The sequence below is a fragment of the Palaemon carinicauda genome, chromosome 6 (genome assembly GCF_036898095.1).
Source record: "Palaemon carinicauda isolate YSFRI2023 chromosome 6, ASM3689809v2, whole genome shotgun sequence".
Taxonomy (NCBI): domain Eukaryota; kingdom Metazoa; phylum Arthropoda; class Malacostraca; order Decapoda; family Palaemonidae; genus Palaemon; species Palaemon carinicauda.
In genome coordinates this window covers 13,650,658-13,676,807 of record NC_090730.1, presented here as the reverse complement: position 1 = coordinate 13,676,807, position 26,150 = coordinate 13,650,658, and the positions used below count along the sequence as shown (strand labels likewise).

The 26,150-nt window shown below is 46.4% G+C and overlaps 1 protein-coding gene across 1 annotated transcript in view; it reads right to left on the bottom strand.

Moving 5' to 3' along the window:
- Positions 1 to 25,908, bottom strand: part of Adk2 (Adenosine kinase 2) — a 118,392-nt gene extending 92,484 nt beyond the window's left edge. The window contains exon 1 of the mRNA XM_068374983.1: positions 25,750 to 25,908. Coding sequence (XP_068231084.1) covers positions 25,750 to 25,808 — 59 coding nt within the window. The 5' untranslated portion in view covers positions 25,809 to 25,908. The remainder of the gene's footprint in view (positions 1 to 25,749) is intronic.
- Positions 25,909 to 26,150: the final 242 nt, after the last annotated feature.

The following is a 26,150-nucleotide window of genomic DNA, read 5'->3' as shown; positions in this document are numbered from 1 at the left end:
CCGACGTTTCAAGATGGTGTTTGCCCACAAGTTCGAGACTTGGTGGGCAAGAAACTCGATCGTGCGAGTGCTTGAGAGAAGGAAGGTTTCCATAGCTTTCCTGGTACGTTCCTTGGAAAAATCCTTGGATTGTAACAGGATACATAAGGTCCCTAACCAGATGTCCAGCCACGAAGTAGCTTGCATAGCATACTTGGTGACCTTCTCCTGATTAAGGATCTCAGTTGCCGAGAATGAGACCTGCCGGTTGGAGTGTCTCTCAAGAGAGATTCCCCTGGTTAGCTCTTCCAGAGAGTGGTGAAGAGAAAGAGCTGAACTGGGTTCCTCCAGAATCTCAAAGTACCTCCTCTGCTGTACGCGAGGAGGTGGGAGGAGCTTGTTCGTAGTACCGAAACGGTTGGAGGAGGCAAACTCAGAGAGCTGTTGGGAGATCTTGTCCCTGGTACTCTTCACTCCTTGAGACCAGGGCAGGGCTGCACTGGTCTTTGAGAGTTTCTGAGTACCAAGCTCCGACTCTTGTTGGTCTCCTCCTGTTCCAGGACTTGCAGCGAAGTCTCCTTCTATCCCTAAAGGCTCTTCTTGGGGTGAGTCGCCGACATTCCCTGAGTGGCTGGCTGTCTCAATTCTAGCCCTAGTGGAGGACTTAGGCCGGGTTTTGGAGTCTTTAGATTCCTTCCCAGGAAGGAGGTAAGACTCCAACATCGATGACCTGTGTGGCATGTCCCTCCTGCTCTCAGATTGCGGGGAACTCTCCGCATGAGCAGAGGTTTCCTCCACTGGTGCGATGGAAGTGTCTCTCCTCACACGGTTCCCTTGGTGACGGGAGGCCTTAGTCCGACAGGGATGGAGAGTCTTTCTGAGAAAAAGGAGGAACTCATCTCGATGGTCTGCATGGAGTCAGCTTTGCCCTCAGGGAAGTGACTGCGTCAGAAACTCCTATTTTCCTCTTCATAGGGGTAAAGGAAGCCATGGTTCCGTGCATTAGGTCTAGAGCTATAGGACGCTCTAATGAGCGATCAGACAGGACAGGCTTGAAAGCCTGCGTTACGGCTCTGACTTAGGCACTGAACTAGGGCTGCTGGCTGACGGATCCACTGTCAGACATATCCCCTGAAGGGAAACGGACCGAAGGTTCCCTACGAGGAGTCACTGTGATAGGTGGGTCTGCCTTAGAAGGCAGTTTAGGGATCCTGAACCCCTCTGCTTGAATGTGCTTCCCTTCTCCTGCAGTGCGCGCTGGTATGCATATGCACGGAGGGGAATGAGGTGATGGTGACCTTGCCGGACGCATCTGTGCCCGGGAGAATAATGGCGCTCGAGCGTGGGAGAATACTGGCGAGTGCGCGCGCCTGGGAGTGTTGGCGCGCAGGTGAGCGCGAATGTTTGGGAGAGCGCTGGCACACTGGTGAAAGTTGGCGCGTAGGTGAGGGCGGCAATGTGATTGTCGTCTCACCTACAGACTTGTGCGGTGGAGGGTGATTGGCGCGCAGGCGAGCGCTGGCTCGTAGGTGCAGGAGAACGCTGGAGCACAGCAGATCGTGGGCGCGCAGGAAAGCGCAAGCATGCTGTGGTGTGCTGGCGCGTAGGCAGCACTGGGCACGTGCGCGCAGGTGATTGTAGGCGCGTGGCGTGCAGAAGAGCGCTGACGTGTAGGTGAACGTTAGCGCATAAGCGCGTGAGGCTGCTGCCGTCTGTGAGGGCGAGCAGGTTGAGTGGTGCGCCAAAGCGTTGTAGAGTGACGAGCTGCTGGTGAGTGCTGAAGGTCTGGGCGCGCGGTGCGCAGGGCGAGTGTGATGGCGCACAGCTGCGCACTTTGGATGAGCCTAATTAGGCTCTGCAGTCGACAGGAATGGTGATGGAAGGTCAGCAGGTCTGGAGGATGGATGGTCGGTGTGTCCTTTGAAAGGACGACCATCCACCGAAGGAGATCGCGAACGATCTGCAGAGAGGTCCAGGAACAAAGTCACAAGACTGGTTGCAGGTGCAGTGATGGATGAATGTAGGTCTGACGGAGGCTCCTCTGCGGGGGACTGCAGTGATGACGTTGAACCAAAGAGGCGCCTCCTCACTGCAGGTGAAGGAAGGCGAGCCTTGCGACGGATACGCCCTCTGGGGGTCGTTGGATCAGCAAGCTGACCGTCAGCAGTCCTCCGAAGAGGAGTCTCTGTAAGTGAACTCCCCCAAGGGAGAAAACACTAGCAGGAGAGACAGACGTTAAAACTTAGTTTCCCCCTCGGAGGATGGTCAGGAACGGGGGGAAACTAAGTCGGCAGCTACAGTTGTAGAGTTTGGAGTGGCAAAGGAGATGGATGACGCCGCATGAGACACCTCTGACACAACAACGTCGACAAGAATCAGGTGATCTACCTCTGACGGCAACGATGATTGCTTAACAGAAGCACCCATGCGGATGAACTGCAGCAGGGCTTCCTTGGAGGGCGAACCCGTGAGCCCCAAGGAAGACCATATCTGAAAAAGGGAAGTTAGTGACAAGGCCTCACCTGGGGGGAGAGGTGGGACTGCTTCGCTCGGGAAAGCAACATCATCTCTCGAGATCCGGGGTCGGTTGATAATAACTTGGTCTACGCTACTACTAGACAGTCTCTCGTAAGAGATCAACCGAGTAGGAGCTTCGGAGGAGGGTTGGGCGACAGGAGAAGAGGCCTTGGGTTTTTCTCCCTTCAAAGCAACCTTTGAAGGAGAAATATCCCGCTTGGACTTCTTCCGCAGTCGCGCAAACCTCTCCCAATGGGAGGAAGACCACTCCCTGCACTCACTACACTTGTTAACACATTCACACCGTTGACCTCTGCAGGAAGGACAAAGGGCGTGAGGATCAGTCTCGACCGCCAACATATATGTTCCACAATGGAGGCCGGAGAGTGCAGGGCAGGTGCGCATGGTCGCAGAAGTCAACTTCACACACACTCTAAGAGAAAAAGAGAAAACAAACTGGCGTTAATGGCTGCCAATAGTCGGCGATGATGAAGAGCGGTAAGGTCCGTTCACCATCCGAGCCGAAAGCAGTGAGCTCAATCACAGGTGTGTGAGGAGGAGCGGTAGCAAGCTACCCTCCCTAGCCCCTGCTAACTAGCGGTGTGGGTAGTTAACCCTCGTTAAAAATTAATGGCTCGTCATTTCAGCTACGCCGAAAGTAATACCCCTATTAAATAGCGTGGTTTGTATTCCAGTTACGGAACAAATACTTATTGAACACATATTGAAAGGAATGTGGTAATGACCACTTCTTAAGAATACGGGGTAATTACTGTATACAAACGCCATAGTTACTTAACGACAATACATACATGAACTACTGTAGTGAGTTACTATTCTTCAATACAATTTTAAATATTCCTAGTCTTTGTTGTAGTTTTGGATATTCATTTAGGCTTGTGTTCATATGTTGTATTTTTAATGCTATGTTCCCATTCTTTTCATTTGCATGATATGATAACTGTAGTTGCTTTCATTTCCTGTTTAGTTGCACTTACATCTAGTACATACTGTAACTTGTCATATATCATTCATGCTTTCACAACATGGCCTACACTTATATCTACAGCCAATATCATTAATCTTCAATCTTAAATCTGATTGGCCAATGTAACTAAATATGACAAATTTTAAAGTAATTTGTATTTTTCCTAACTATACAAACCTATGGATATATATTTCAGCAAAAGGTGAAACTAACTACAAAACTTGTTAGCGAGGTATAACAACCTGCTGCTAATTAATAAGGGGGGAGACCAGCCACCCAGCCTACATGCAAACTGGTGATATGACGTCAATTTTTCATTGCAGGCAGGACTTACAGGGGAATAGGCGACGGTGGGCCAGAATGAGCTCAAGGTTTGTATGGTTAGGAAAAATGGCAAATTTGGAAATAATTTGTATTTTTCCCTAACACAAACCTGGAATTATTTATGTGGATTATCTTTCGGCAAAGCTGGAAGGTAGCCACTGGGGTGAAAAGTGCGCGGTGGCGACCCTGCCTAATCACTGAGTGGGTAGGCAGGGGGTGGCTGGGAGTACCCAGCCACCTATAACTACCCACAGCTGTGAACTACGTCCCATTTTTATTGCAAGCAGGACTTCTAGGGGGGATAGGTGATGGCCGACTAAATTATATAAATAACTCCAGGTTGGTATTAGTTAGGGAAAAATACAAATTATCTCAAAATTTTTCATTTGTTCCCATACAAGAAAAACCTATTACTGTATTATGTGGATGACTCACTCTCAGGAAGGTGGAAATCCAATTTCTGGCATGGACATTGACCCAGGGTTACCTAGTACAGTATTTGACTGTGGTCGAGGGAAACTTTGCCACCTTGCTTATCAATACAAAGCAAGTATGATAGCGGCCTGAGCAACTCAATTCATTGTGAAAGATAGCATATGAATGTCTGGGTTAAATTATCATGAGTTATATAAATAGGAATTAACCAAAGATATTTCACACTGCCTACCTTGCGGGAAGCAATGGGAACGTGTACGACTATATTACTTTTATGACTACAGTACTAGGCTGCACAAGGGAAGTGATTCTTACCAGCCGAGGTTGAACCCAGCTTCCAGAGGGGCACATGGCGCTGTACCCAAAGGAGGGGAAGATGAAGAAAGGAAAATGCCAGCATACTCTCATTCATCCCAGACTTAACTGAGGTAACCAATGCCCTCAACTATCTGCTACTTGTCCAATGAGGAGCCCACGGTACTCTTAAACCCCTTGTTGAGCAACCATCACAGGACCGATAGTAAACGTATCGAGCTTCCTGTGGGTCATGTATGGTAAATAGTGAGTGATGAAGGTTGTTTAATGATTCTACACGCCGACTTGTAATACCTGGAACGTGGAATAGTTGTGCTTGAATGCCAGGGACGTACTGATGCCCCTGACATCATGGGCTCTTGGTCTTCAAGCCAGAGGAAGCTTTGGATTCAGCGCATTATCGATGACGTTTCAATTCCAAACCAAAATAGTGTTCTTAGTGATCCTCCTTTTAACCCTTCCTGAACTAACAAAAAGAGATGTTAGTTGGGGCCGTGTTGCTGCAGTGCGTTTAAGACAGTATCTCAAACTCTTCACTGGGCAACTTGAAAATTGATTTGGGTCATTGGTTACAGAACGTAGGCCCAAATCTAGGGTTCAGTACCCCCGGATTTTGAGTCTTTGCAATAAAGTCAGGGATGAAGCCGAGTGTCACTTTCCCCCATCCCCTTAAATGGGCAATGTCATATGAGAGACCATGAAGTTCACCTACTCTCTTTGCAGAAGCTAGAGTGAGCAGGAAGATTTCAAAAGTTGCATGGCGTAATGGTTCGTAAGGAGGTCCTTTTAGAGATCTCAAAACGCAAACTAAGTTCCAAGGAGGTGGTCTGACCTCTAACTGGGAGGAAGTGATCTCATAACTCTGTATGAGTAAAGAAAGCTCCAACAAAGAAAAAATATCTACTCCCTTCAGCTTAAAGGCAAGGCTTAAGGCTGAGAGATAACCTTTCACCGCTGAGACTGAAAGGAGTTTTCCCTCCCTAAGGTATACAAGGAACTCATCTATTACCGGAATAGTGGCATCGAGTGGAGAGATATTCCTTCCACAACACCAACCACAGAAGACTGTCCACTTAACAAGGTACCCTGAGGTAGAAGACTTTTGCAAGTAGCTAGACATCCTTTTAGCAACTTGTTGCGAAAAGCCTCTATGAGAGTACAGTAGACGCTGTATAGTATCCAGGTGTGAAGTTGAAGAGACTGGATAGTCTTGTGAAAGAATTTTGCGTGTGGTTGTTTGAGTAGATCTAGTTGTGGAGGAATCTTTCTTGGGAGATCTTCTAGAAGTTGCAGAGGGTCCAGAAACCATTCTGTGTGAGCTACAAGGGTCATCATTAGATTTTTGGATGCTCTGGTCTTGTTGAGCAGCCTTCTCATCAGACAAAATGGGGGGAAATGCATAAACGTCGATGTTGTCCCACTGTTGTTGAAATGCATCCTGCAATAGAGCCTGAGGGTCCGAGACTGGTGAACAATACAGCGGAAGCCTGAACTTCAGGGACGTTGCGAACAGGTCCACTGTAGGGGAACCCCACAAAGTCAGGACTTTGTTGGCTATCAGAGGATTCAAAGACCATTCGCATCCCACTATCTGAGTTGCTCTGCTCAGATTGTTCGCGAGCACATTCCTCTTGCCCGGAATGAAGCGAGCTGATAGGGACACCATATATTATCCTGATCATCTTAGAATCTATACTGCATGATGACATAGGGGCTGTAAAAAGGTACTGCCTTGTTTGTTAAATTAAGCCACTACAGATGGTGTTGTCGCTCATCAACACCACAGAGTGACCTGCCAGCAACTGATGGAACTGATGGAGAGCTAGAAACACTGCTCTCATCTCCAAGAGATTTATATGCTGGTACCTTTCGGACTCTTACCACAAGCCAGAGATCGCATGATGCAGCAAGTGCTCCCCCCCCCTCCTTCTTTTGATGCCTCTGTATAGAGCATCAAGTACGGAGGAGGGACGAGAAGATCTTGCCCTTTGCAAAGGTTTTTGTCTGTTACCCACCAAAGATCCATCACTTGTTCCAAAGTGATAGGAACTAGAGCGTCCGGGGAGTCTGAGTGTTGGTTCCACACAAACTTCAACTGCCATTGTAAGGATCTGATCCTGAGGCGGCCCTTTGGAACTAGACGGATCAGAGAGGTTAGGTGACCTATAGTCAATTTCTTTTAGCGATGCAGATTTGCACCGACTCGCAGCGATGCCCTTTTAGCTCGGAAAAGTTTCCTGATCGCTGATTGGTTGGACGAGATGATTCTAACCAATCAGTGATCAGGAAACTTTTCCGAGCTAAAAGGGCACCGCTGCAAGTCGGTGCAAATATGCCTCGATAAAAGAAATGGACTACTGTATAGTAGACATAACCATTGGCAAGCCGGTAGATCTTCCCGTCTGAGATAGGGCGTTGCCACCTCTCTCAACCTGTGTACTCTGTCGTCTAATGGGAAGACTTTCTGTTTGAGGGTGTCTATGATCATACCGAGATATCCCAGTCTCTGAGAAGGAAGCAGGGATGACTTCTCGAGATTTATCACAATACCCAGATCCTGACAAAACTCCAGAAGCAAGTCTAGGTGATGAAGAAGGGTCATCTCCAAGTCTGGTAGAACCAGCGAATCCTCGGGATACCAGAGGAGACGAATGTCATTCTTGTGAGCCTAAGGTGACACTGGGGTAACCACTCTGGTGAAGACCTGAGGTGCTGTCGCGAGACCGAGACAGAGAACCTTGAACTGATATCCTTTGTTCTCGTGTATGAATCTGAGATACTTCCTGGAAGACAGATGGATTGGGATCTGGAAGACTGTGTCCTTGAGATCCAACGTGCACATGAAGTCCCCTGGTCGGTTCGACCTGGATGACCGTGTTTGCCGTCTCCATCCTGAACAGAGTCTGTTGGACAAACTTGTTCAGGGGCGAGAGATCAGACTGGTTTCCAGCTTCCAGACCCCTTTTTCACAAGAAAAAGTCGACTACAAAAGCCTGGAGATCCGCCCACGACTTCTTGGAGAGCGCCCTTCTGCAGCATGGCCTGGACTTCGGCACGGAGGGCTAACACCTTTATGGATCACTTCACATAGAAGCTTAACGGAATTGGATCCCAAGTCAGAGGAGGGAGAGATTGAATGAACGAGACGCGATACCCTAAGCTGATCACTTCAATCGTCCAGGGATCTGCCCTGTGATGCTGCTACCTCAGACAGAGGTGCTGTAGGCATTCTCCCACATGTGGTTGGTAATGAGGATTGCCCTCCCTAGTGGGAGCGACCACCTCGGCCACTCCCTCTACATCCTTTCTTACCTCTGGAGAACCTGCTCCCTTTCTGCTCTTTGGACTAAAAGGGACACTTAGACACCTTGTGTTGGCCTGGGGACCTAGAAGTCAAGGGGTTAGAGGTAGCGTGCTGATTCCTGGAAGACTGAGACAATCTTCCATAGGACCAGGGTGTCATGGCCCTGTGGAGGAGAGAATCATTGGTTGATTTTTTCCACCTTTCAGCCGCCCTCTCTATCTCTGCCAGGACGAAGAGAGAACCCTCGAGAGTGGAATTTCGTGAGCGCATTGCTTCCACTTTCGGCACCTGCCTGTGGAACCTCCCTATGATGGCGTCCCTTCTCTTGAGTATGGCGTACTCCCACAAGTTGACAACATGGTGCGACAAGAACTCAAGTGTCCGCGTACCCAACAGTAAGAAGGATTCCAAGGACCACCTTATGGACTCCCTAGACAAATCTACGGAGCACACAATGTGGCCCAGGGACCCTAACCATAGGTCGAGCCATGATGCAGCCTGCATGGCGTACTTTGCTCCTCGCTCTATGTCGGGGAGCTCTCCTGCCGAAAGTGAAGCTCTAAAGGAGGAGAGAGTCTGAGTTCGGAGATCTATTGTTAGAGACTAACGAGGGGTTGAGGGACATGGTCGAGTGGGGCTCATTCTTAATTTCATAATACTTCCTCTGCAGAATGAAAGGAAATGGAAGACACTGAGAAGAGGAATCTGTCCTCAAGGAACTGGAAGTTCCAGCTATGTGGGAGATAGCTTTCCTTCTGGCTGATGTCAACCCTTTACACCAAGGCAAAGCTGCACTAATCTTAGGGGGTCTTTGAGTTCTGAAGATCTCCTCCAAGACCATTTCCTTTCTTTCTTGGGAGGTGATACCAGGATCTGACAGCTTGTTAATGGCCCTCATAAAATCAAGGACCTGCCAGAAGGTATGCTCCGACTCCTTGTGCTTTTGTTCCGAATGAAAGTTCATACTAGCTGCCTTAGGGAGATATTTCTCGTCAGTACAGTACAGTATCCAGAGTATCATCTATCTCCAAGCTTACATCCATAGGAGCGAAGGGTAGCTCTAAGTCGTCAACAAGGTCATGAGAGGGGCTTGCCATAGGGGACCTCCTGTCCATCTCCGCCTTGAGGACTTCCCTCACCTTAGCGTTCTTCGGTATCGCTTTGGAGTCTTGGACTCTTTCCGCAGAGGAAAATGCCTTTCCAGGATGGAGGGGTTTGAATGAGCTGGCGATACTTGGGAACGGTAGTTGCGAGAGCTAAAGGTTCTTCCTCTGCAGGTGGTTAGGAAACTGGAGGCAGTTCCAGGGGAACCACTTCGATCTGTTGAGGTTGGAAGGGATGGACCGTAATATTTCTGGGCGAGCCAAGAAGGTGGATGAGATCGGCATGAGGTGGTGTATTGCCTCTCATCTTGCTCTTTTGTCATTTTGTCAAAACATCTCACGCCTTGACAGGAATCAAGGGAAGACGATCGTGAGAACGACCGACAACAGGTGGCATCTCTGCACTAGATCTAGTTCGCGATGATCCCTGTACCTTCTTGTCCTGGGAAGACTTCCTTCTAGGATCGAGACTTCCATGAGACGAACTCGGCCCTGAACTCTCCAACGGGATTCGAGGAGTAGCCCTGACTTGAGCAGTTTGGGGTTGTGGCTGTGGAGAAGCCACACCCCAGGACTTCTGGAGGGTTGATACAAGGGGATCAAACCAAGATGGAAGTTCACCTCCTTTCATGAAGTATGTTATTTTCATTAGTAAAATAAATTTTTGAATATACTTACCCGATAATCATGTAGCTGTCAACTCCGTTGCCCGACAGAATTCTACGGAAGGGATACGCCAGCGATCGCTATACAAGAGGGGGGTGTACTCACAAGCGCCACCTGTGGCCAGGTACTGCAGTACTTCTTGTTGACACCACTTCAATTTTTCCTCGGTCCACTGGTTCTATGGGGAGGAAGGGTGGGTCAATTAAATCATGATTATCGGGTAAGTATATTCAAAAATTTATTTTACTAATGAAAATAACATTTTTCAATATTAAACTTACCCGATAATCATGTAGCTGATTCACACCCAGGGAGGTGGGTGAAAACCAGTGTACATGTATATCAAGAAGCTAAGTATCCCGTATTTCATATTATCAGTTATTCAAAATAACAATGAAATTACAAGTACCTGGTAAGGAAGTCGACTTGAGCCATTACTCTGCCTTAAATAAGTACGTCTTCCTTACTGAGCGCAGCGTTCCTCTTAGGAGGCTGAACAACTCTAAGGTGCTGAAGTATCAAGGGCTGCAACCCATACTAAAGGACCTCATCACAACCTTTAACCTCGGCGCTTCTCAAGAAAGAATTGACCACCCGCCAAATCAACAAGGATGTGGAAGGCTTCTTAGCCGACCGTACAACCCATAAAAAGTATTCAAGAGAAAGGTTAAAAGGTTATGGGATTATGGGAATGTACTGGCTGAGCCCTCGCCTACTACTGCATTCGTTGCTACGAATGGTCCCAGGGTGTAGCAGTACTCGTAAAGAGACTGGACATCTTTGAGATAGAATGATGCGAACACTGACTTGCTTCTCCAATAGGTTGCATCCATAACACTCTGCAGAGAATGGCTCTGTTTGAAGGCCACTGAAGTAGCCACAGCTCTCACTTCATGTGTCCTTACCTTCAGCAAAGCAAGGTCTTCTTCCTTCAGATGAGAATGTGCTTCTCTAATCAGAAGCCTGAATAGTAAGAAACTGAGTTCTTAGAACTTGGAAAAGAAGGTTTCTTGATAGCACACCATAAGGCTTCTGATTGTCCTCGTAAAGGTTAAGACCTTTTTAGATAGTACCTAAGAGCTCTAACTGGGCAAAGTACTCTCTCCAGTTCATTCCCCACCAAGTTGGACAGGCCTGGGATCTCGAACGACTTAGGCCAAGGACGTGAAGGAAGCTCGTTTAGCAAAAACCGAGCTGCAAGGAACATGTAGCCGTTTCAGATGTGAAAACAATGATCCTGCTGAAGGTGTGGATCTCACTTACTCTTTTAGCTGTTGTCAAGCACACGAGGAAAAGTGTTTTTAATGTGAGGTCCTAAAAAGAGGCTGATTGGAGAGGTTCAAATCTCGATGACATAAGGAACCTTAGGACCACGTCTAGATTCCAGCCTGGAGTGGACAACCGACGTTCCTTTGAGGTCTCAAAAGACCTAGGGAGGTCCTGTAGATCTTTGTTGGTGGAAAGATCCAAGCCTCTGTGGCGGAAAACCGCTGCCAACATACTTCTGTAACCCTTGATCGTAGGAGCTGAAAGGGATCTTACTTTCCTTAGATATAACAGGAAGTCAGCAATCTGGGTTACAGTGGTACTGGTTGAGGAAACTGCATTGGTCTTGTACCAGCTACGGAAGACTTCCCCTTGAGACTGATAGATTCTGAGAGTGGATGTTCTCCTTGCTTTGGCAATCGCTCTGGCTGCCTCCTTCGAAAAGCCCCTAGCTCTTGAGAGTCTTTCGAAAGTCTGAAGGCAGTCAGATGAAGAGCGTGGAGGTTTGGGTGTACCTTCTTTACGTGAGGTAGACGTAGAAGGTTCACTCCTAGAGGAAGAGTCCTGGGAATGTCGACCAGCCATTGCAGTACCTCTAAGAACCATTCTCTCGCGGGCCAGAGCGGAGCCAACCAACGTCAGCCGTGTCCCTTTGCGAGAGGAGAACTTCTGAAGTACCCTGTTGACAATCTTGAACGGCAGGAATGCATACAGGTCGAGATGGAACCAATCCAGCAGAAAAGCATCCACGTGAACTGCTGCTGGGTCTGGAATCGGAGAACAATACAACAGGAGTCTCTAGGTTATCGAGGTAGCGAACAGATCTATGGTTGGCTGACCCCACAGGGCCCAAAGTCTGCTGCAAACATTCTTGTGAAGGGTCCACTCTGTGGGGATGACCTGACCCTTCCGGCTGAGGTGATCTGCCATGACATTCATACCGCCCTGAATGAACCTCGTTACCAGCGTGAGCTTTCGATCTTTAGACCAGATGAGGAGGTCCCTTGCGATCTAGAACAACTTCACGAAAGAGTCCCTCCCTGCTTGAAGATGTAAGCCAGGGCTGTGGTGTTGTCAGAGTCCACCTCCACCATTTTGTTAAGCTGGAGGGACTTGAAGTTTATCAAGGCCAGAAGAACCGCCAACAACTCCTTGCAATTGATGTGAAGTGTCCTTTGTTCCTGATTCCATGTTCCCGAGCATTCCTGTCCGTCCAAAGTCGCACCCCAGCCCGTGTCTGATGCGTCCGAGAGGAGAAGGCGGTCGGGTTTCTGAACAGCCAAAGATAGACTTCCTTGAGAAGAAAGCTGTTCTTACACCACGCGAGAGAAGACCTCCTCTCTTCGGAAACAGGAACTGAGACCGTCTCTAGCGTCATGTCCTTTATCCAGTGAGCAGCTAGATGATACTGAAGGGGGGGAGGTGGAGTCTCCCTAACACGATGAACAGGGCCAGCGATGAAAGTGTCCCTGTTAGACTCATCCACTACCTGACTGAGCATCGGTTCCTTTTCAGCATGCTCTGGATGCATTCTAGGGCTTGGAAGATCCTTGGGGCCGACGGAAAAGCCCGAAAAGCTCGACTCTGAAGATCCATACCCAGGGAGACAATGGTCTGGGATGGGACGAGCTGAGACTCCTCAAAATTGACCAGGAGGCCCAGTTCCTTGGTCAGATCCATAGTCCATCTGAGAATCTCCAGACAGCGACGACTTGTGGGAGCTCTTAAAAGCCAGTCGTCTGACGGAGCCGGACACAAGATCATGGTACTGCTGCACAGTCTGTGAACTGTCAACCATGGGGAAGCGAGGAAGTACAGTGACAACCCGAAGCTGTCTAGACTGTCTGGGTCGTACAGACAACTCCTTATCGGGTTGCTGAGGTTGCCGCACTGCGTCACAACAAGTCACTTCTGCTGGTTGTTGAACGTCTTCCCAGTGACACACTGACTCCGTAAACAAAAAAATCCTCTAACAAGGACTAAGCTTGGACTGCATGTCTTGCAACACAGCTCAAGGTCTATGGGAGCAGGTGTGGTAACAGACGGGGTTAGCGACTGAAGTGGAACCATTACCTTCCCTGGGAGCATGTTATGCTTAAATAAAAGTCCATAGGAGGCTACACAGCTAAAGGCTCCTCTCCAAATGACAGAGTCCTCAAGGGAATATCAGAAGGAGGGAGAAAAGCACTTTCTCATCTACAGGGACCATATCCGAGAAAAGCTAAGTTCTCTCAGTGAGGGTTTCACTGGTGCAAAAGCAGCAGACTAGAAGGCAACGTTATGAAACTGCTTGACAGTCTAGTGAGTTGGCAACAACCAAAGATGTGTGACTGAGAAGCATGCGGTAAGGTATGCAGAGCATGTTGTATGCAGAGCATGCTGTATGCAGAGCATGCTGTATGCAGAGCATGCTGTATGTAGAGCATGCTGTAAGGTAAGCAGAGCGTGTTGCATGGCGTGTAACATTTCTCAGAAATTCCATGACCAGTGCTAGAGTGAGTAATATCGCATTACCGTCCATTGAAAGTGCACGTGCCGAGGGAATTGATTTAGACTGTTTTGTTGATGAATTTGATAGCCGGCATGATAATCGTAGAATTAAGCTACACTAAATGTACTATAATCTACTTCACCTCAGGAAAGGGAAACTCGCCCTGTTGGCAACACTGCATTACTTCATGCATGCTTGCATGGGGTTTAATATCAACATAATATTACCTTACATTCATAACTCATGATTCATTTGTTTAGAAGATATTTTTTGCCATATTTTGCGATTTGTTAAAAATATATTGCAAGGAATACATATATATTTTTATATAAGTAATACAAATAACCTCCATTATCATAGTGTTTGTGTAGGCATACATGTATATGACTACAAATGCAAGTTATGAAAGTAATGAGGTGTTATTATTGTCATTGTTATTCCCAAGTTGAATGGGAAGAAGCTCAAGTTGAGGAAAAAAATGGCAGATGCATGCGTTGAGGTGGCTGACTCATAGCATGAGGTTGCTGCCTCAAGAGTTGCGCTTGCTGTAAGGATTGCGGATGCGCAGTAGCAGGTTCCTGAGGAACGAGTTAAGGTTCCTGAGGTGTGAGCTGCGAGAGTTGAGGTAGCGGCTGCGCAGAACGCAGTTCTTGTCTCGCGAGTTGAGGTTCCTGAGGTGCTAGCCTAAGGAGTTGAGACTCTTGCCTTGAGGAGGGTTTAGGTCGCTGCAGCGAGTGCTGAGGTGGCTGCCTCATTGATGGAAGAGGTTGTCGTACCTCAAGAGATTGTTGCCTCGCTGGTGGAACCGCAAGCGGAAGCGGAGGAAGTAAGGCATAAGACTCCTGCTCCCATTGCTGAGGTTGCCTTAAGGAAGGTTAAGGTTGCTGCACAACGCTGGTAACTGGCAACTCAGAACGCGGTAAGGTAGCCTGAGGAACCTCAACTTCGTACGCCTGGCAGACTGGACTGCGGTGAGGCGGAGCTCTCGCAGGAGGAGGCGGAGGTTGCTGCACACCGCTGGTAACTGGCAACTCAGAACGCGGTAAGGTAGCCTGAGGAACCTCAACTTCGTACGCCTGGCAGACTGGACTGCGGAGAGGCGGAGCGTTCGCAGGAGGAGGTGTAACCTTCTCAGCCTGAAACTCACGCATTAAGACCGCAAGCTGCGACTGCATGGACTGCAGCAAAGTCGTCTTGGGATCAACAGACGATAAGGTCTGTTGAGGCAAAGCCTTAATAGAAGATGAGGTCTGTTGAGGCATCGCCTTACCTCTCTAAGGAGGTGTGCAGTCACCTGATGACTGAGGAGAGTCAGAGCTAACCCAATGACTGCATCCGGGTTGTTGAACTCTAACTTCGTACGTCTGGCATAGGTCTGGACTTTACGTTTAAGAGGTCTTGAGACCTGAGATCAGCGTTTTCTCCCCGAAATTTCTTCTGCAGACGAGCAAAATAAGGGCTCAATCGTCTGCGGGTGGGAGTGACGGTCTTGTAAGACACGCCCGCAACCACCGAGGATACTTCTGTGCGCCGATCAAGGCCTGCCGAACCCTTTTGCCCTTCGACATTGCTTCTCCCCTGGGCTTGGGAGCTTGCAAGAGGTCCCGGACTGGGAGGACGACTGGCACGCACAGAAGTACCCTCACGCACAACACTGACACACTTTGCGCTAATCACTTATCACTTTTGATTTTCTGTTTGCACTTATTTCACTGAACTCGAAACTTTAAGTGGTTTGTACCTGAAACACGCAATTCTATCCTTTCTCAAAAGTTAGTAATTGCGAAAACAGAATTACAATGTAACAGAAAAATCTAATGAAAGATAAATAATTCAGTGGCTGGAAAGAGACTAAACTCTAGAAACGTTTACCTTCTTCCCCTAAAGAGACTAGGGAGAAGAGCAAAAACGATAACAACGTTACTCGCTTGAACGAAACGTTTATCCTCCTCTTTCTCCCTCCGTCTCTATCTCTCTCTCTCTCTCTCTCTCTCTTGACTTAGAACCTGAGAGAAGAGCCCAATCATATATATCGTTAAAACATATTATTGTTAAAGGAAAATATTTCCCAAAATGAAAAGTTCCTTTATTAGAATTAAAACCATTAAGTTAAGAAAGAATGAACAAAACGCTAGACACGGTTACTCTTACTGCAACGTGACACCGTGAAAATTCTCTCTCTATCGTAACGATAGAGCGCAAGTTGAAGGTTCTGAACGTCAACAACTGCAGAGACAAAACAAAACGTTAGTTCAACTTTGAAAACAGTACGAGACTATCAAAGAAATTCTTTCAAAAACATTAAAATAGCATAATATGTTAACAGGTAAAACCGAAATGACGGGCTCAATGTTAATTAACTTCGGTACCAAGAAAAGACCGCCTACTATTAGGAAAGGTCGAATATAAACAAATATAAAAATTAATTTTAATAAGTTTATAATAAAAGGAAGTTAATCGAAGAGGCCTATAAAAGGCGGAGAGATATAAAATAAATCTATAACTTTTGTTAAGCAAAATTAAGAAAGAGAGTCTATACTCTCTTAGACACCAACACTACCGTCTAAGGGAAGGGTCGGCCATTTAAAGGTGAGAGAGAGTTCATACTCTCTTCGTCACCATAATTAATCAAATTAATTCCAAAAGTTAGCTAAGCTAATAATAAAACTTCCTGAATAGCGAAAGCTGAAATCTTAGAGCAATACTTCACCAAAAACCGTGAACAAGACTCCAAAATTATAAGCGTATCCATGAACGTCTTGCCGGAAGCACGACAGAGGAAAAATTGAAGTGGTGTCAACAAGAAGTACTGCAGTACCTGGCCACAGGTGGCGCTTGTGAGTACACCCCCCTCTTGTATAGCGATCGCTGGCGTATCCCTTCCGTAGAATTCTGTCGGGCAACGGAGTTGACAGCTACATGATTATTGGGTAAGTTTAATATTGAAAACTAAGGTTTCCTTATGGAGTCCAGGAGGAGAAGAACATCTTCTAGAAGGAATCCTAGAATGTGCCTGTGTTGACCTAGGCGATAGCATCTGGGGCACAAGATGATCCTCTTTCAAAGGGCGAAGAGGACAATCGGGACTGATAGGAATGTCCACAAACTAGTTGGGAAATTCCTTGAACCCTTTGGGAAAGGGTATGGGCCTACTGCTAGAGGTGGAAGTAGCCGGAGGAGGAGGTAGAGGTGAAAGTAGCCGGAGGAGGAGGTAGAGGTGAAAGTAGCCGGAGGAGGAGGCAGAGGTGTTGGGACCGCGCTTGCCCGCGATTCCGATACCTCTACTCATGAATTGCTCGCGGAAATTGCCAATTCACGGGTGAAATGATGAGTTTCACATGCCAACGAGCACGATTCGCGAGCAGATGTGCTCGTTTCATGATCAACAGGTACCAATCATGAAGGTGGATGCCCTGAGGACTTCTATTGCACAAGAGCACCACTCACGCTAGCAACAGTAGGCAATGAGGGTCTATGAACGGGAGCAACCCGAAGCGTGGAGAGCACGTTACCGCAGAGGAACGCATCTGAGAGCGTTGCATAGGCGAGCGCTTCGCTAAAGGGCCTTAAGCAGCAAAGGGCGCTAGAGGTAGCTTAGCTGGACCCCTGTCTGAGTGTTGTTCAACAGCAAGATCAGGTTCAGTCGTTGAGAAGTACGAGCTGAGGTGCGTCGCACGAATGGACTGAGAGAACGCCTACCTCTTCCTCTTAGAGAGGAACGTCTAGATTGTGATTGTGAATGTTCAGTTCACGATCGTGAGCATTCTGTTTGTGATCGTGACCGACTTGCTCGCGATCCTGAATGGCGCGAATGCCTAGAATGACTAGCTCGTGAGCCACGTAAATGCAAACGATACCCTCGCAAGCGTGAACGTGAGCGGCGTCCTTATGATCTACTGTAGATAGTCGCAATCTAGAAAGCGAGCATCCAGACATAGATGCTCGTGATTGTGAGGACCGTGATCGCGAGCTTCTACCTTGTGAAGTGGAATGCCTTCTAAAAGAAGAGCGCTGACATCGTGATGACCTTCGGTCTCATGAGCATGAAGCTCTGGAATTAGAACACCTGGAAGAAGAGCGCCAAGATCGTGACGACCTTCAATCTCTCAGATAATCTTCAGATTGTCGCGAACGACAAACAGAAGATGAGAGTCCCAATGAACAAGAAGATGGAGAATCTCACCCTCACAAACGGCTAGCAGATGGAGCACTGGGCCCGTGAATATCATCATCACCATCAGCCGGACGATTCCTGTGGGGAGAAACAGAAGGCCGTTGAAGGGGCAAATGCGAGCGATCACCACATCCACGCATGGAAGGGCCAGGAGAGGGCAACATATGGACCTCGCACACATCCAAAGGATAAGATGTTGAAGGCTCTGGAGAAAGGTCCTTCCTAGCCTCACGCTGAAGGAGCTGCAACAACGCTTCCTTCGAAGGGGGAGCAGAAATCGCCAAGAACGGCCACACATGCAACACATCTGCGAGGGAAAATGGCTCCCCAGCGACTGGAAGCGAGTGTGCTCCACTGGGGGAAGCAACAACACCGCCAGTACCCTGAGGTTGCCAAGGAATTATCCGGACTGCGCTCCTGCTCGACGGCCCCCCCTGAGAAAGACGTGCGAGAAGGAGCTTTGGGTGTACAGCAAGAAAAGGATTGCGCTTTCTTTGCCCGAGGGAGAAAGATCACACTTGGCCTTCTTCCTACGACGTCCAAACTTCTCTCACTGGGAGGCAGGCCACTCTTGACACCTACCGCAAGGTGAACCCTGCTCGCAACGACGCCCCCTACAGGTCGGACACAAGGTATGAGGGTCGGTCTCAACTGACGATATGACACGTTCGGATTGCAGTGTCAGGAAAGTTACAATCACACCTGAAAAAACAAAAAGCAAAGTAATTACAAAGTCGATGGCAAGCCTTAAGGAGGAGAGAGAGGGCACGTCTGCTCTCTACAAGCCAAAAGAAAAGTGACGTAGTTCACAGATGTGTGAATAGATATAGGTGGCTGGTTAACCCCCAGCCACCCCCTGCCTACCAACTCAAGGATTAGGGAAGGCGGCCACCTGGCACTTTTCAGTCTAATGGCTACCTTCCAGCTTTGCCGAAAGATAATCCACATAAATAACGTAAGGTTTGTTAGAATGGGAATAAATACAAATTACTTTCAAATTTGTCATTTGTTCCAACACGTAATACAAACAATTTTGCTCTTCACTATGGAGACTCACCCTTAGGTGGGTAGAAGTCCTAACCAACTGATGGTGGCCTGTTGGTAACATCCTTGCCTGGTGACCTCCAGACTGGGGTTCGAGTCCCGCTCAAACTTGTTAGTTCCTTTGGTCGCTACAACCTCACCATCCTTGTGAGCTAAGGATGGGGGTTTAGGGAAGCCTAGAGGTCTACCTGTCGAGTCATCAGCAGCCATTGCCTGACCCTCCCTAGTCCTACCTTGGGTGGAGAGGGGGCTTGGGTGCTGATATGTATATATGATCAGTTTCTAGGGCATTGTCCTGCTTGCAAGGACAATGTCACTGTCCTTTGCCTTTGCCATTTATGAGCAGTTTTTAAAACTTTCAACTGGCTGGTAACTTGACCCGGGATGTGATTCTGTGCTTGACACGAGCTTAACAAACGCAACCTGACACCTCAATTACTCTCGCGTATGTGGGAGACCTGACGGACTACCCAATTAGTAAGTGTGTGGGAACTAAGCACTGTGACTTGACCAGGTAAGGATTCTTGGAGTGGGTCACTCCACTACTTAACCTAGCCACTGCCTGACTCCCACTCGCTGGGAGGACGAGGACATAACAAATAATTTCCTATTTTAGAATACACAAGGGATATGGCTTTTACCAGCAGACAGAGGAGGACAGCTTGCAGGATTCCACTGGTGCTGTTCCCCAAGAAAGGGGGAGATAAAGGAAGAAGAAGCCAGTCACTCTACCATTCATCCCAGACTAATGCCCGGTAACATCTACTCTTGACCAACTGCTACTTGTCTTGCAAGGGAGCTAAGCACTCAGGTTTCTGTAGATTACGTCTTGCAGGTAGTGGGGTGTGAAGGCAGTCTGATGCTTCCAAACACCCACTTGAAATATAGTAGTTCTTTTCAAATGCTCGGTATGCATTTAAGCCCCTGACATCACAAGCTTTGGATCTACGATCTTGTGGAGGAGACCTTAGATTTAAGGCCCATTCTATGACCTGTTGAATCCAAAAAGAGATCGCATTATTGATGCCCCTCCTCTTGACTGTACTCTTGCTCACAAAAAGCTTGCTTGTTTACGTGTGGGTGAACTCAAGCAAATCATTAAGATACCGCATCAGTGCTCTTATAGTACTGTACATAAAATAGTGACAATTGATCTAGGTCAAATGATCAAGTACGGGGATTCTTAATCCAGAAGGAACTAAACCCTTGGGTCTGCCAAAGCTGGAGTCTGAGTCTTAGCAATGGACTCAGGGACGAAGTCAAGTGTTACCTGACCTCCATCCCCTGGTTAGGATATGTCGTAGAAGAGACCATGTCCTTCGTTGACTCTCATAGTGGAGGCCTTGGGAAAAAAAACCGTCTTGGGAGTCAAATCCTGATCTGAGGACTGACTGGTAGTATGAAGAACTACAGTATGCTCCAAGGTGGTCTAATTTCTGATTGGGAACAAGTAAGATTGACACTCTGTATGAGGAGAGAGTTTGTCCAGGATACGTTGACTCTGTTCAAATGAAAGACGAGGCTTAAAGGCAACCGGTATTCTGTCCCAGTCGAGACCGAGCAGGGTCTTTCCTCCACGAGATATGGCAAGCTTTACTGTCCCGGGGAGAGAGATATTGAGCGGAGCGAGGCCTTTTTTCACAACCTCAACCTTAGCAGATAGACCACTTTTGCCTGATAGTAGGTAATAACAACCTACTGAGGTATCCAGTCATCCTTTTCGTTATTGCTTGGATAGGAACTTACGGGCTATTAAATTTCTTATTCTTGATCTAGAGATTAACCTCTGGCATCGTCGTTCAATGAGTTTGTTATGCACGTTGCATAGGATTTTTCATAATTCTGATCATCCTTTACATTCAGATGTTCCCGGACAGTTCCATCCTGTTCGTAATACCAGGCATGCAGTTAATTCTAATAGCCAGGCCTTCTCCATCATGAGGATTAATACTAAACAGTACTATATTCTAGAATTTTAACTCCAACTGTGACAAAGTTGTGGAATGATCTTTCTAATCGGGTAGTTGAATCGATAGAACTTCTAAAGTTCAAACTTGCAGCAATTTTTAAGTTGAACAGACTGACATAAGTTCTTTTATAGTTTATATATTAAATATCTTTATTAATATTGTTACTGTTTTTGAAATATTTTATTTTATTTGTTCATTACTTCTCATATCGTTTCTTTATTTCCTTATTTCCTTTCTTCAATGGGCTATTTTTCCTTGTTGGAGCCCTTGGGCTTATAACATCTTGCTTTTCCAACTAGAGGTGTAGCTTAGCTAGTAATAATAATAATAATAATAATAATAATAATAATAATAATAATAATAAGACACTCTAAGAGAGATGTTGAATACCCTCCAGGTGAGAAGTCGTAGGGACATGAATGATTGCGGTGAATTCCTGAGTGAGGTTGTATGAGCGGTTGGAAAGGGGAGAACAGTTCTCTCGATATCTCTGCATGCAGGAATAGAGGATCTGGGAGTTATCAGGGTCATCAACTGATCTGTTAATGTCCTCAAGAATTAGTCTCCTCATTAGACAACAGGAAGGAAACACATAGGTGTCCCAGGATGTCAGAGAGCCTTTAACAAAGGTGCCTGGTTACCTTGCACTGGTTTCAGTACTCCACAATCTTCAGGGCATAAGACGTCCTGGACCAACACATGGTCCGCAACTCCTCCCAGGGTCAAGACTCTAACTGAGGGAGAGAAACGTCCCTCAAAACCCACCATCTAAGGCTGCCCACTTAGATTTACTACTAAGAAGTTTTCCGTACCGACACTGAATCTGGTTGCAGAGGGCAATCAAATTGTTTCACAGCCAACTCCATCTTCTAATGGCTTGACGGAAAATAGTCGTACAAAGAAAATCTTTGTCTAGTGTTCTATGCTGTGCATTAGAATACCCTTGTCTAGGTATTCTACCACCATAGTACTTTGATAAAAACACTAAAGGCTGACAAGGGAACTAGCAACACTGTTTAAATCCAGTAAAAATTGCGTGGCACTGGCGATAGGTGTTGGAACAGCGCTGAGAAACCATGTGTCGCAACAGGTAAGTCCCCCAACCCTTTCTTTCGATGCATCCCTCAAGACCATTGAATGTGGGGAAGGAGAGAGAAGGTATATTCCCCTAGGGGATAGCAAGTGCTCGTGGTCGCGCCTGTCTCTTACCCAACCCCTGCAAATAAGGATGGCTGATTGTATTTCTAATCATGGTACATCAATCATCAAGGAAGTTCCTCTGGTTCTCCCTCATGAGCAAGATCTTCCGGTTCAAAATCCTGTGTTTGGTATGGCAACTGCCTTCAGGTGTTTACTCAAAGGTTCACTATCGTCTCACCTTCGGGTGCAGCGACTGGACCATTTCGTTGGTGGAATGAACTTAGATGAAGATGAGCACCATAACTAGTAACTATTATCTAAGTTTGGGATAGAAATGCTTATTTCCCCATGCTACTAACGAGGGCGAGGATGACTATTTATATGAATCTATCAATTACTGAGTCTTACATTACAGACACAGTACAGTACCCAATAAAAGTACAGTATAGTTCTCCTGTGACCACCTGTCTATGACAGTAACTGGCAGTAGTCCTGTCCTCTGATACTCAAGTGACAGGAGCTGGATTAGAGTACTGCCCAGTAATTGTGTCTATTGGAAACCTCAAAGGGCAGAATGGTTCTATTTAGAGGAACAAGGATCATTTGACTCTCAAGCAAAAGGCCAACTCTCATTGTGCCTTAGGGTGCCAAGAGGTTGCTTTGCCTAAGGAGATTGGTAATCTTAACCTCCCAACTCAAGACTCTTTCGCTCTGAACCTGAACCTTTCAGGATCGTAAGTCCGGAGAATCCTGCTAATACCAAAAGGTTTTCAGCTGCCACTAGGAGACTAAAGCTAGGATTTTCTCTGGGGTACAAGAGAACTTGGAAGTTCAGGCAACCCCATTAAGCACAGTCATCAGTGAGTCTAAAAGAAGTCTCTCCTCTGATCTCTTAAGGTCTCTGCCTCACCTTGTTATGCCTTTAGGGCATGAGTCTTGTGAGACATAACCTTTCGAGGTTATTGAGGCAATAACCTCGAAATCTTTGCATCAGGTCATTCACAAGCGATGGCAGTTAAGTTCTCAGTTACAGGTGCGCTTGTCACACCTGCGAGGCTGACAAGTGAGCTCCTACTACCAAAATGATTATTTTACCAGCTGCATGCACGCTCACGAACATGGTCACAGTGCTATGGCTCATAAACGATCAATCCTCACGAGCATTGATGTTGTATTTCTCGCACACACATTATCCCGCAAGCAATTGAGAAAGGTTTTCCTATGCACAGCAGGAAAAACAGGCACTTCCTTGTAGGGAAAGGAAAGCTGAGGCGGAAGTCCCGAAGAGCCTGGCCTCACAAATTCAAATGAGCTTTATTGTGCCCTACAGACAGGATTGTGAGAGGTAGCAGTTGCAAGAGGTCACCAAACATCATTATCTGCAGCAATAAACCCGAAGAGTTATACAATACTTCACTCGCAAGACTCTATGTGCCCTGAGGGCACGATGGAAGAGGCGGCAACCGCAAGCGGTCAGCAGGCATCACCATCTGCGGCAATAACCCCAAAGGGATATCGCTCACAACATTTGTTGTGCGCTAGGGGCATGCTGGGAGAGCTGGCAACCGCAAGTGGTTGGCAGGCCTTCCCATCTGGTGCTCGGAAGAGCTGGAACGAGGCCCGACAAATTGAGCACTCATTTCAAATCCGAGGATGCAACTACAAAAGTGAGGAGGACCTTGCTTATGGACAAGAAAGGTGCTCAACACCAAGTGGAGAAGCATGGTACTTCATACACTACGGGACCTTAGCAAACTCAGGTTGAGGGTACGCAGTGTAATTGGCAAGCTTTGGAGACTGAGCAAGGTCAACTTCTCGGTTCCCCTCAAAAGGATCCCCCGACTGGTTGTAAAGTCTTAGGAGTACCAGTCTGCAACTGCTCTCGTTCGTACGCTGGAGCTGTAAGAATGAGGGTGATGAGTAGATGCAGAGTGCTACCACTAAGGGCATGAGAAGCTCTGGTGGTTCAACCACAACTAGAGTCTAGGAGTGGAAGACCGTGGTCAACCCCTGGGGAAGCATATGTACTGTACATTCCCATTGTGCCTCTAACTGTAACAACCTTGAAAACCATTCCTTAGCAGGAAGACCCAAAAGCCCCAAGGAAGGCAGGAAGAGACTCCCCGGTCGTGGGCGCCATTGCTTTGCTAAGGGAAGCGATGGTGTCCGCACCTGAGGGTTGTCCTGGGGGCCAGTTGGTCCTTGTTCTTATCTGACTCATTCGTCCTCCATAGTAGACAAAACGAGCAGAGACAATGGGGAGGGAACAAGATAGCAGAATAAGAAGTCACGATTTCATCAATTCCATCGTCCACTAAATCGCTCCCACTGGAATGGTGACCACTCCCTGAAAAAGGGAAAATAAATTAAACGGCCAGTTTATACTTCGGTTTAACGGGAGAGACAGACGGAATGTCTGCATTCTACCGAGCCAAAAGAAAAAGTGGCGCCATTTCACTGGTGTGTGAGCGTGTAAGTGAGGTGACTGGTCTACCTCGGCTCCGCTAATCAGTGGTGGGTTGTCTTACCTCGCTAAGAGGTTTTATGGCTAGTTTCAGCTTTGCCAAAGAAATATATCAATAGTAAAGAGTGAAACGGTTTGTATTAGGTGTCGGGACAAATTGTTGTTAAGCTGTACCTGTATGAAAAATAGCAGTTTGACACCAAAAACCTTAGGTGTATGATATCAAAGTGGAAAAGCAAAAAAAAAATACAAAACAAAATTTGACAAACTTTTTATGCAATTCTAACATAGTTACGATATGTTATCAATAGCCCATTGTACACTACTTCACAGTACTTAACTGTTAGATAGCTGTGTCTTAATTGATGGGTAGCTCTTAGGAGAGGTAGATAATTTTTGTTACCTTAACAGTAAATGAGGGGCTGCAGTATGGAAATGGAAAGAGATTGCCAGACAATTGGTAAATAAAATATCCTAATAATAATGTAGACTTATGATGGATATATAACTCTGATAGGACTCTATGCAGCAGAAACTTTAGCAGACTTACTGGGAAAATGGAAGTGATTTTAAAAAGATACGACCTTACAGTGTTGAAAGTCATTAATAGTGTAAAGTATGAAAATAGTATTGTGAATAAGGCATTGGTTATGGTAGCAGTAGGTCAGAAACCAGTAGGAAGGTCTATAAAAAATACAGGATGGATGAAGATCTAGATATTGCATCAGGTCAGGAAGACATAATAAGAGACAAAAGTGTCGGGAGAATTAATTCTGGAACTTAACAACATAAAGAGAATAAGAGAATGTAAGTGTTCACAATAATGCCTTGCTTTCTATAATGTACTACCATGCAGTCACAGGTGTACTGTTACAGCAATTACTGTAGTAGCAGATACTTCTAGACATAACCCCAGGGTTAGGCTAGGAGGCATAACTTTATGGTAACAAAGGAGTGTCCAGATATACTCAGAATTATTATCTGCAAAAACAATGCCTCCCAGGTCAGTTTAAGTAGATATGGACACATGCTACTGCTGGTGCAAAGAGAATTGCCGACTACAGAGGGAAGCATGATTAAGATTTGGGGTAATTTTGTATTGTATTACAGGGTTACATTGCCCTGTAATACACTACAATGAAACCAGACTGGGTTAGCCTAAGGTTAGTTACTTATATTAGGTTGGGATACACCAAGTCACGGACTCAACCAGTATCTCTGAAATACGATCACACTTTAACACTCTGATTTACGAGTCTTTCTCAAACAAAATAGAGTAGATGGCCAAGTAGATCTGCCTTAAATTTATTGTACCGATCACAGAAAACCAACGATGGGTCACTACCTAACCTAACCGGGAATCAAGCATCAACCCATTACTGTAATCTTATTATACATAAATGGAAAATGTTATGAATTAGGTTAACTAGTATGAACAAATAGTTATCCTAAAACACATCATGTTGGTCGACATGCGAATTGACTGTAGTCCACCCCATACCAATCTTAATTCACGTGTAAAACCTATTAGCGGATAAAAAACAATATGAACTATTTCTCTAAACTCACGGAATGTCAAGTTTAATCCGCTTGCTGGTGCCATTGCGTTCTGGTGACGTCTCACTCATTTTCGGGATTTCTCTGATTTAAATTGATTTCTTCACATGTAAAAACTAGGAAGTGAGTGGTGAGGTACTTATTATTCGGGTATCTGCTGCTTCTGCCGACCTAAACAACTACATTGGTTATGGCAGAGTATAGATAAAGTAATGCTTCTCATGATACAATCGTCATTAAGCAATTTACTTGTTGGATCGTCTTCATTTGGTCCTATGATCTTAAGTCATTATACATATTTATACTTAAAAAGCTTGTTTTGGTAATTAACTAGCGCTTTATCTTATTCCACATGAATAATAATAATAACAACAACAATAATAATAATAATAAGAAGAAGAAGAAGAAGAAGA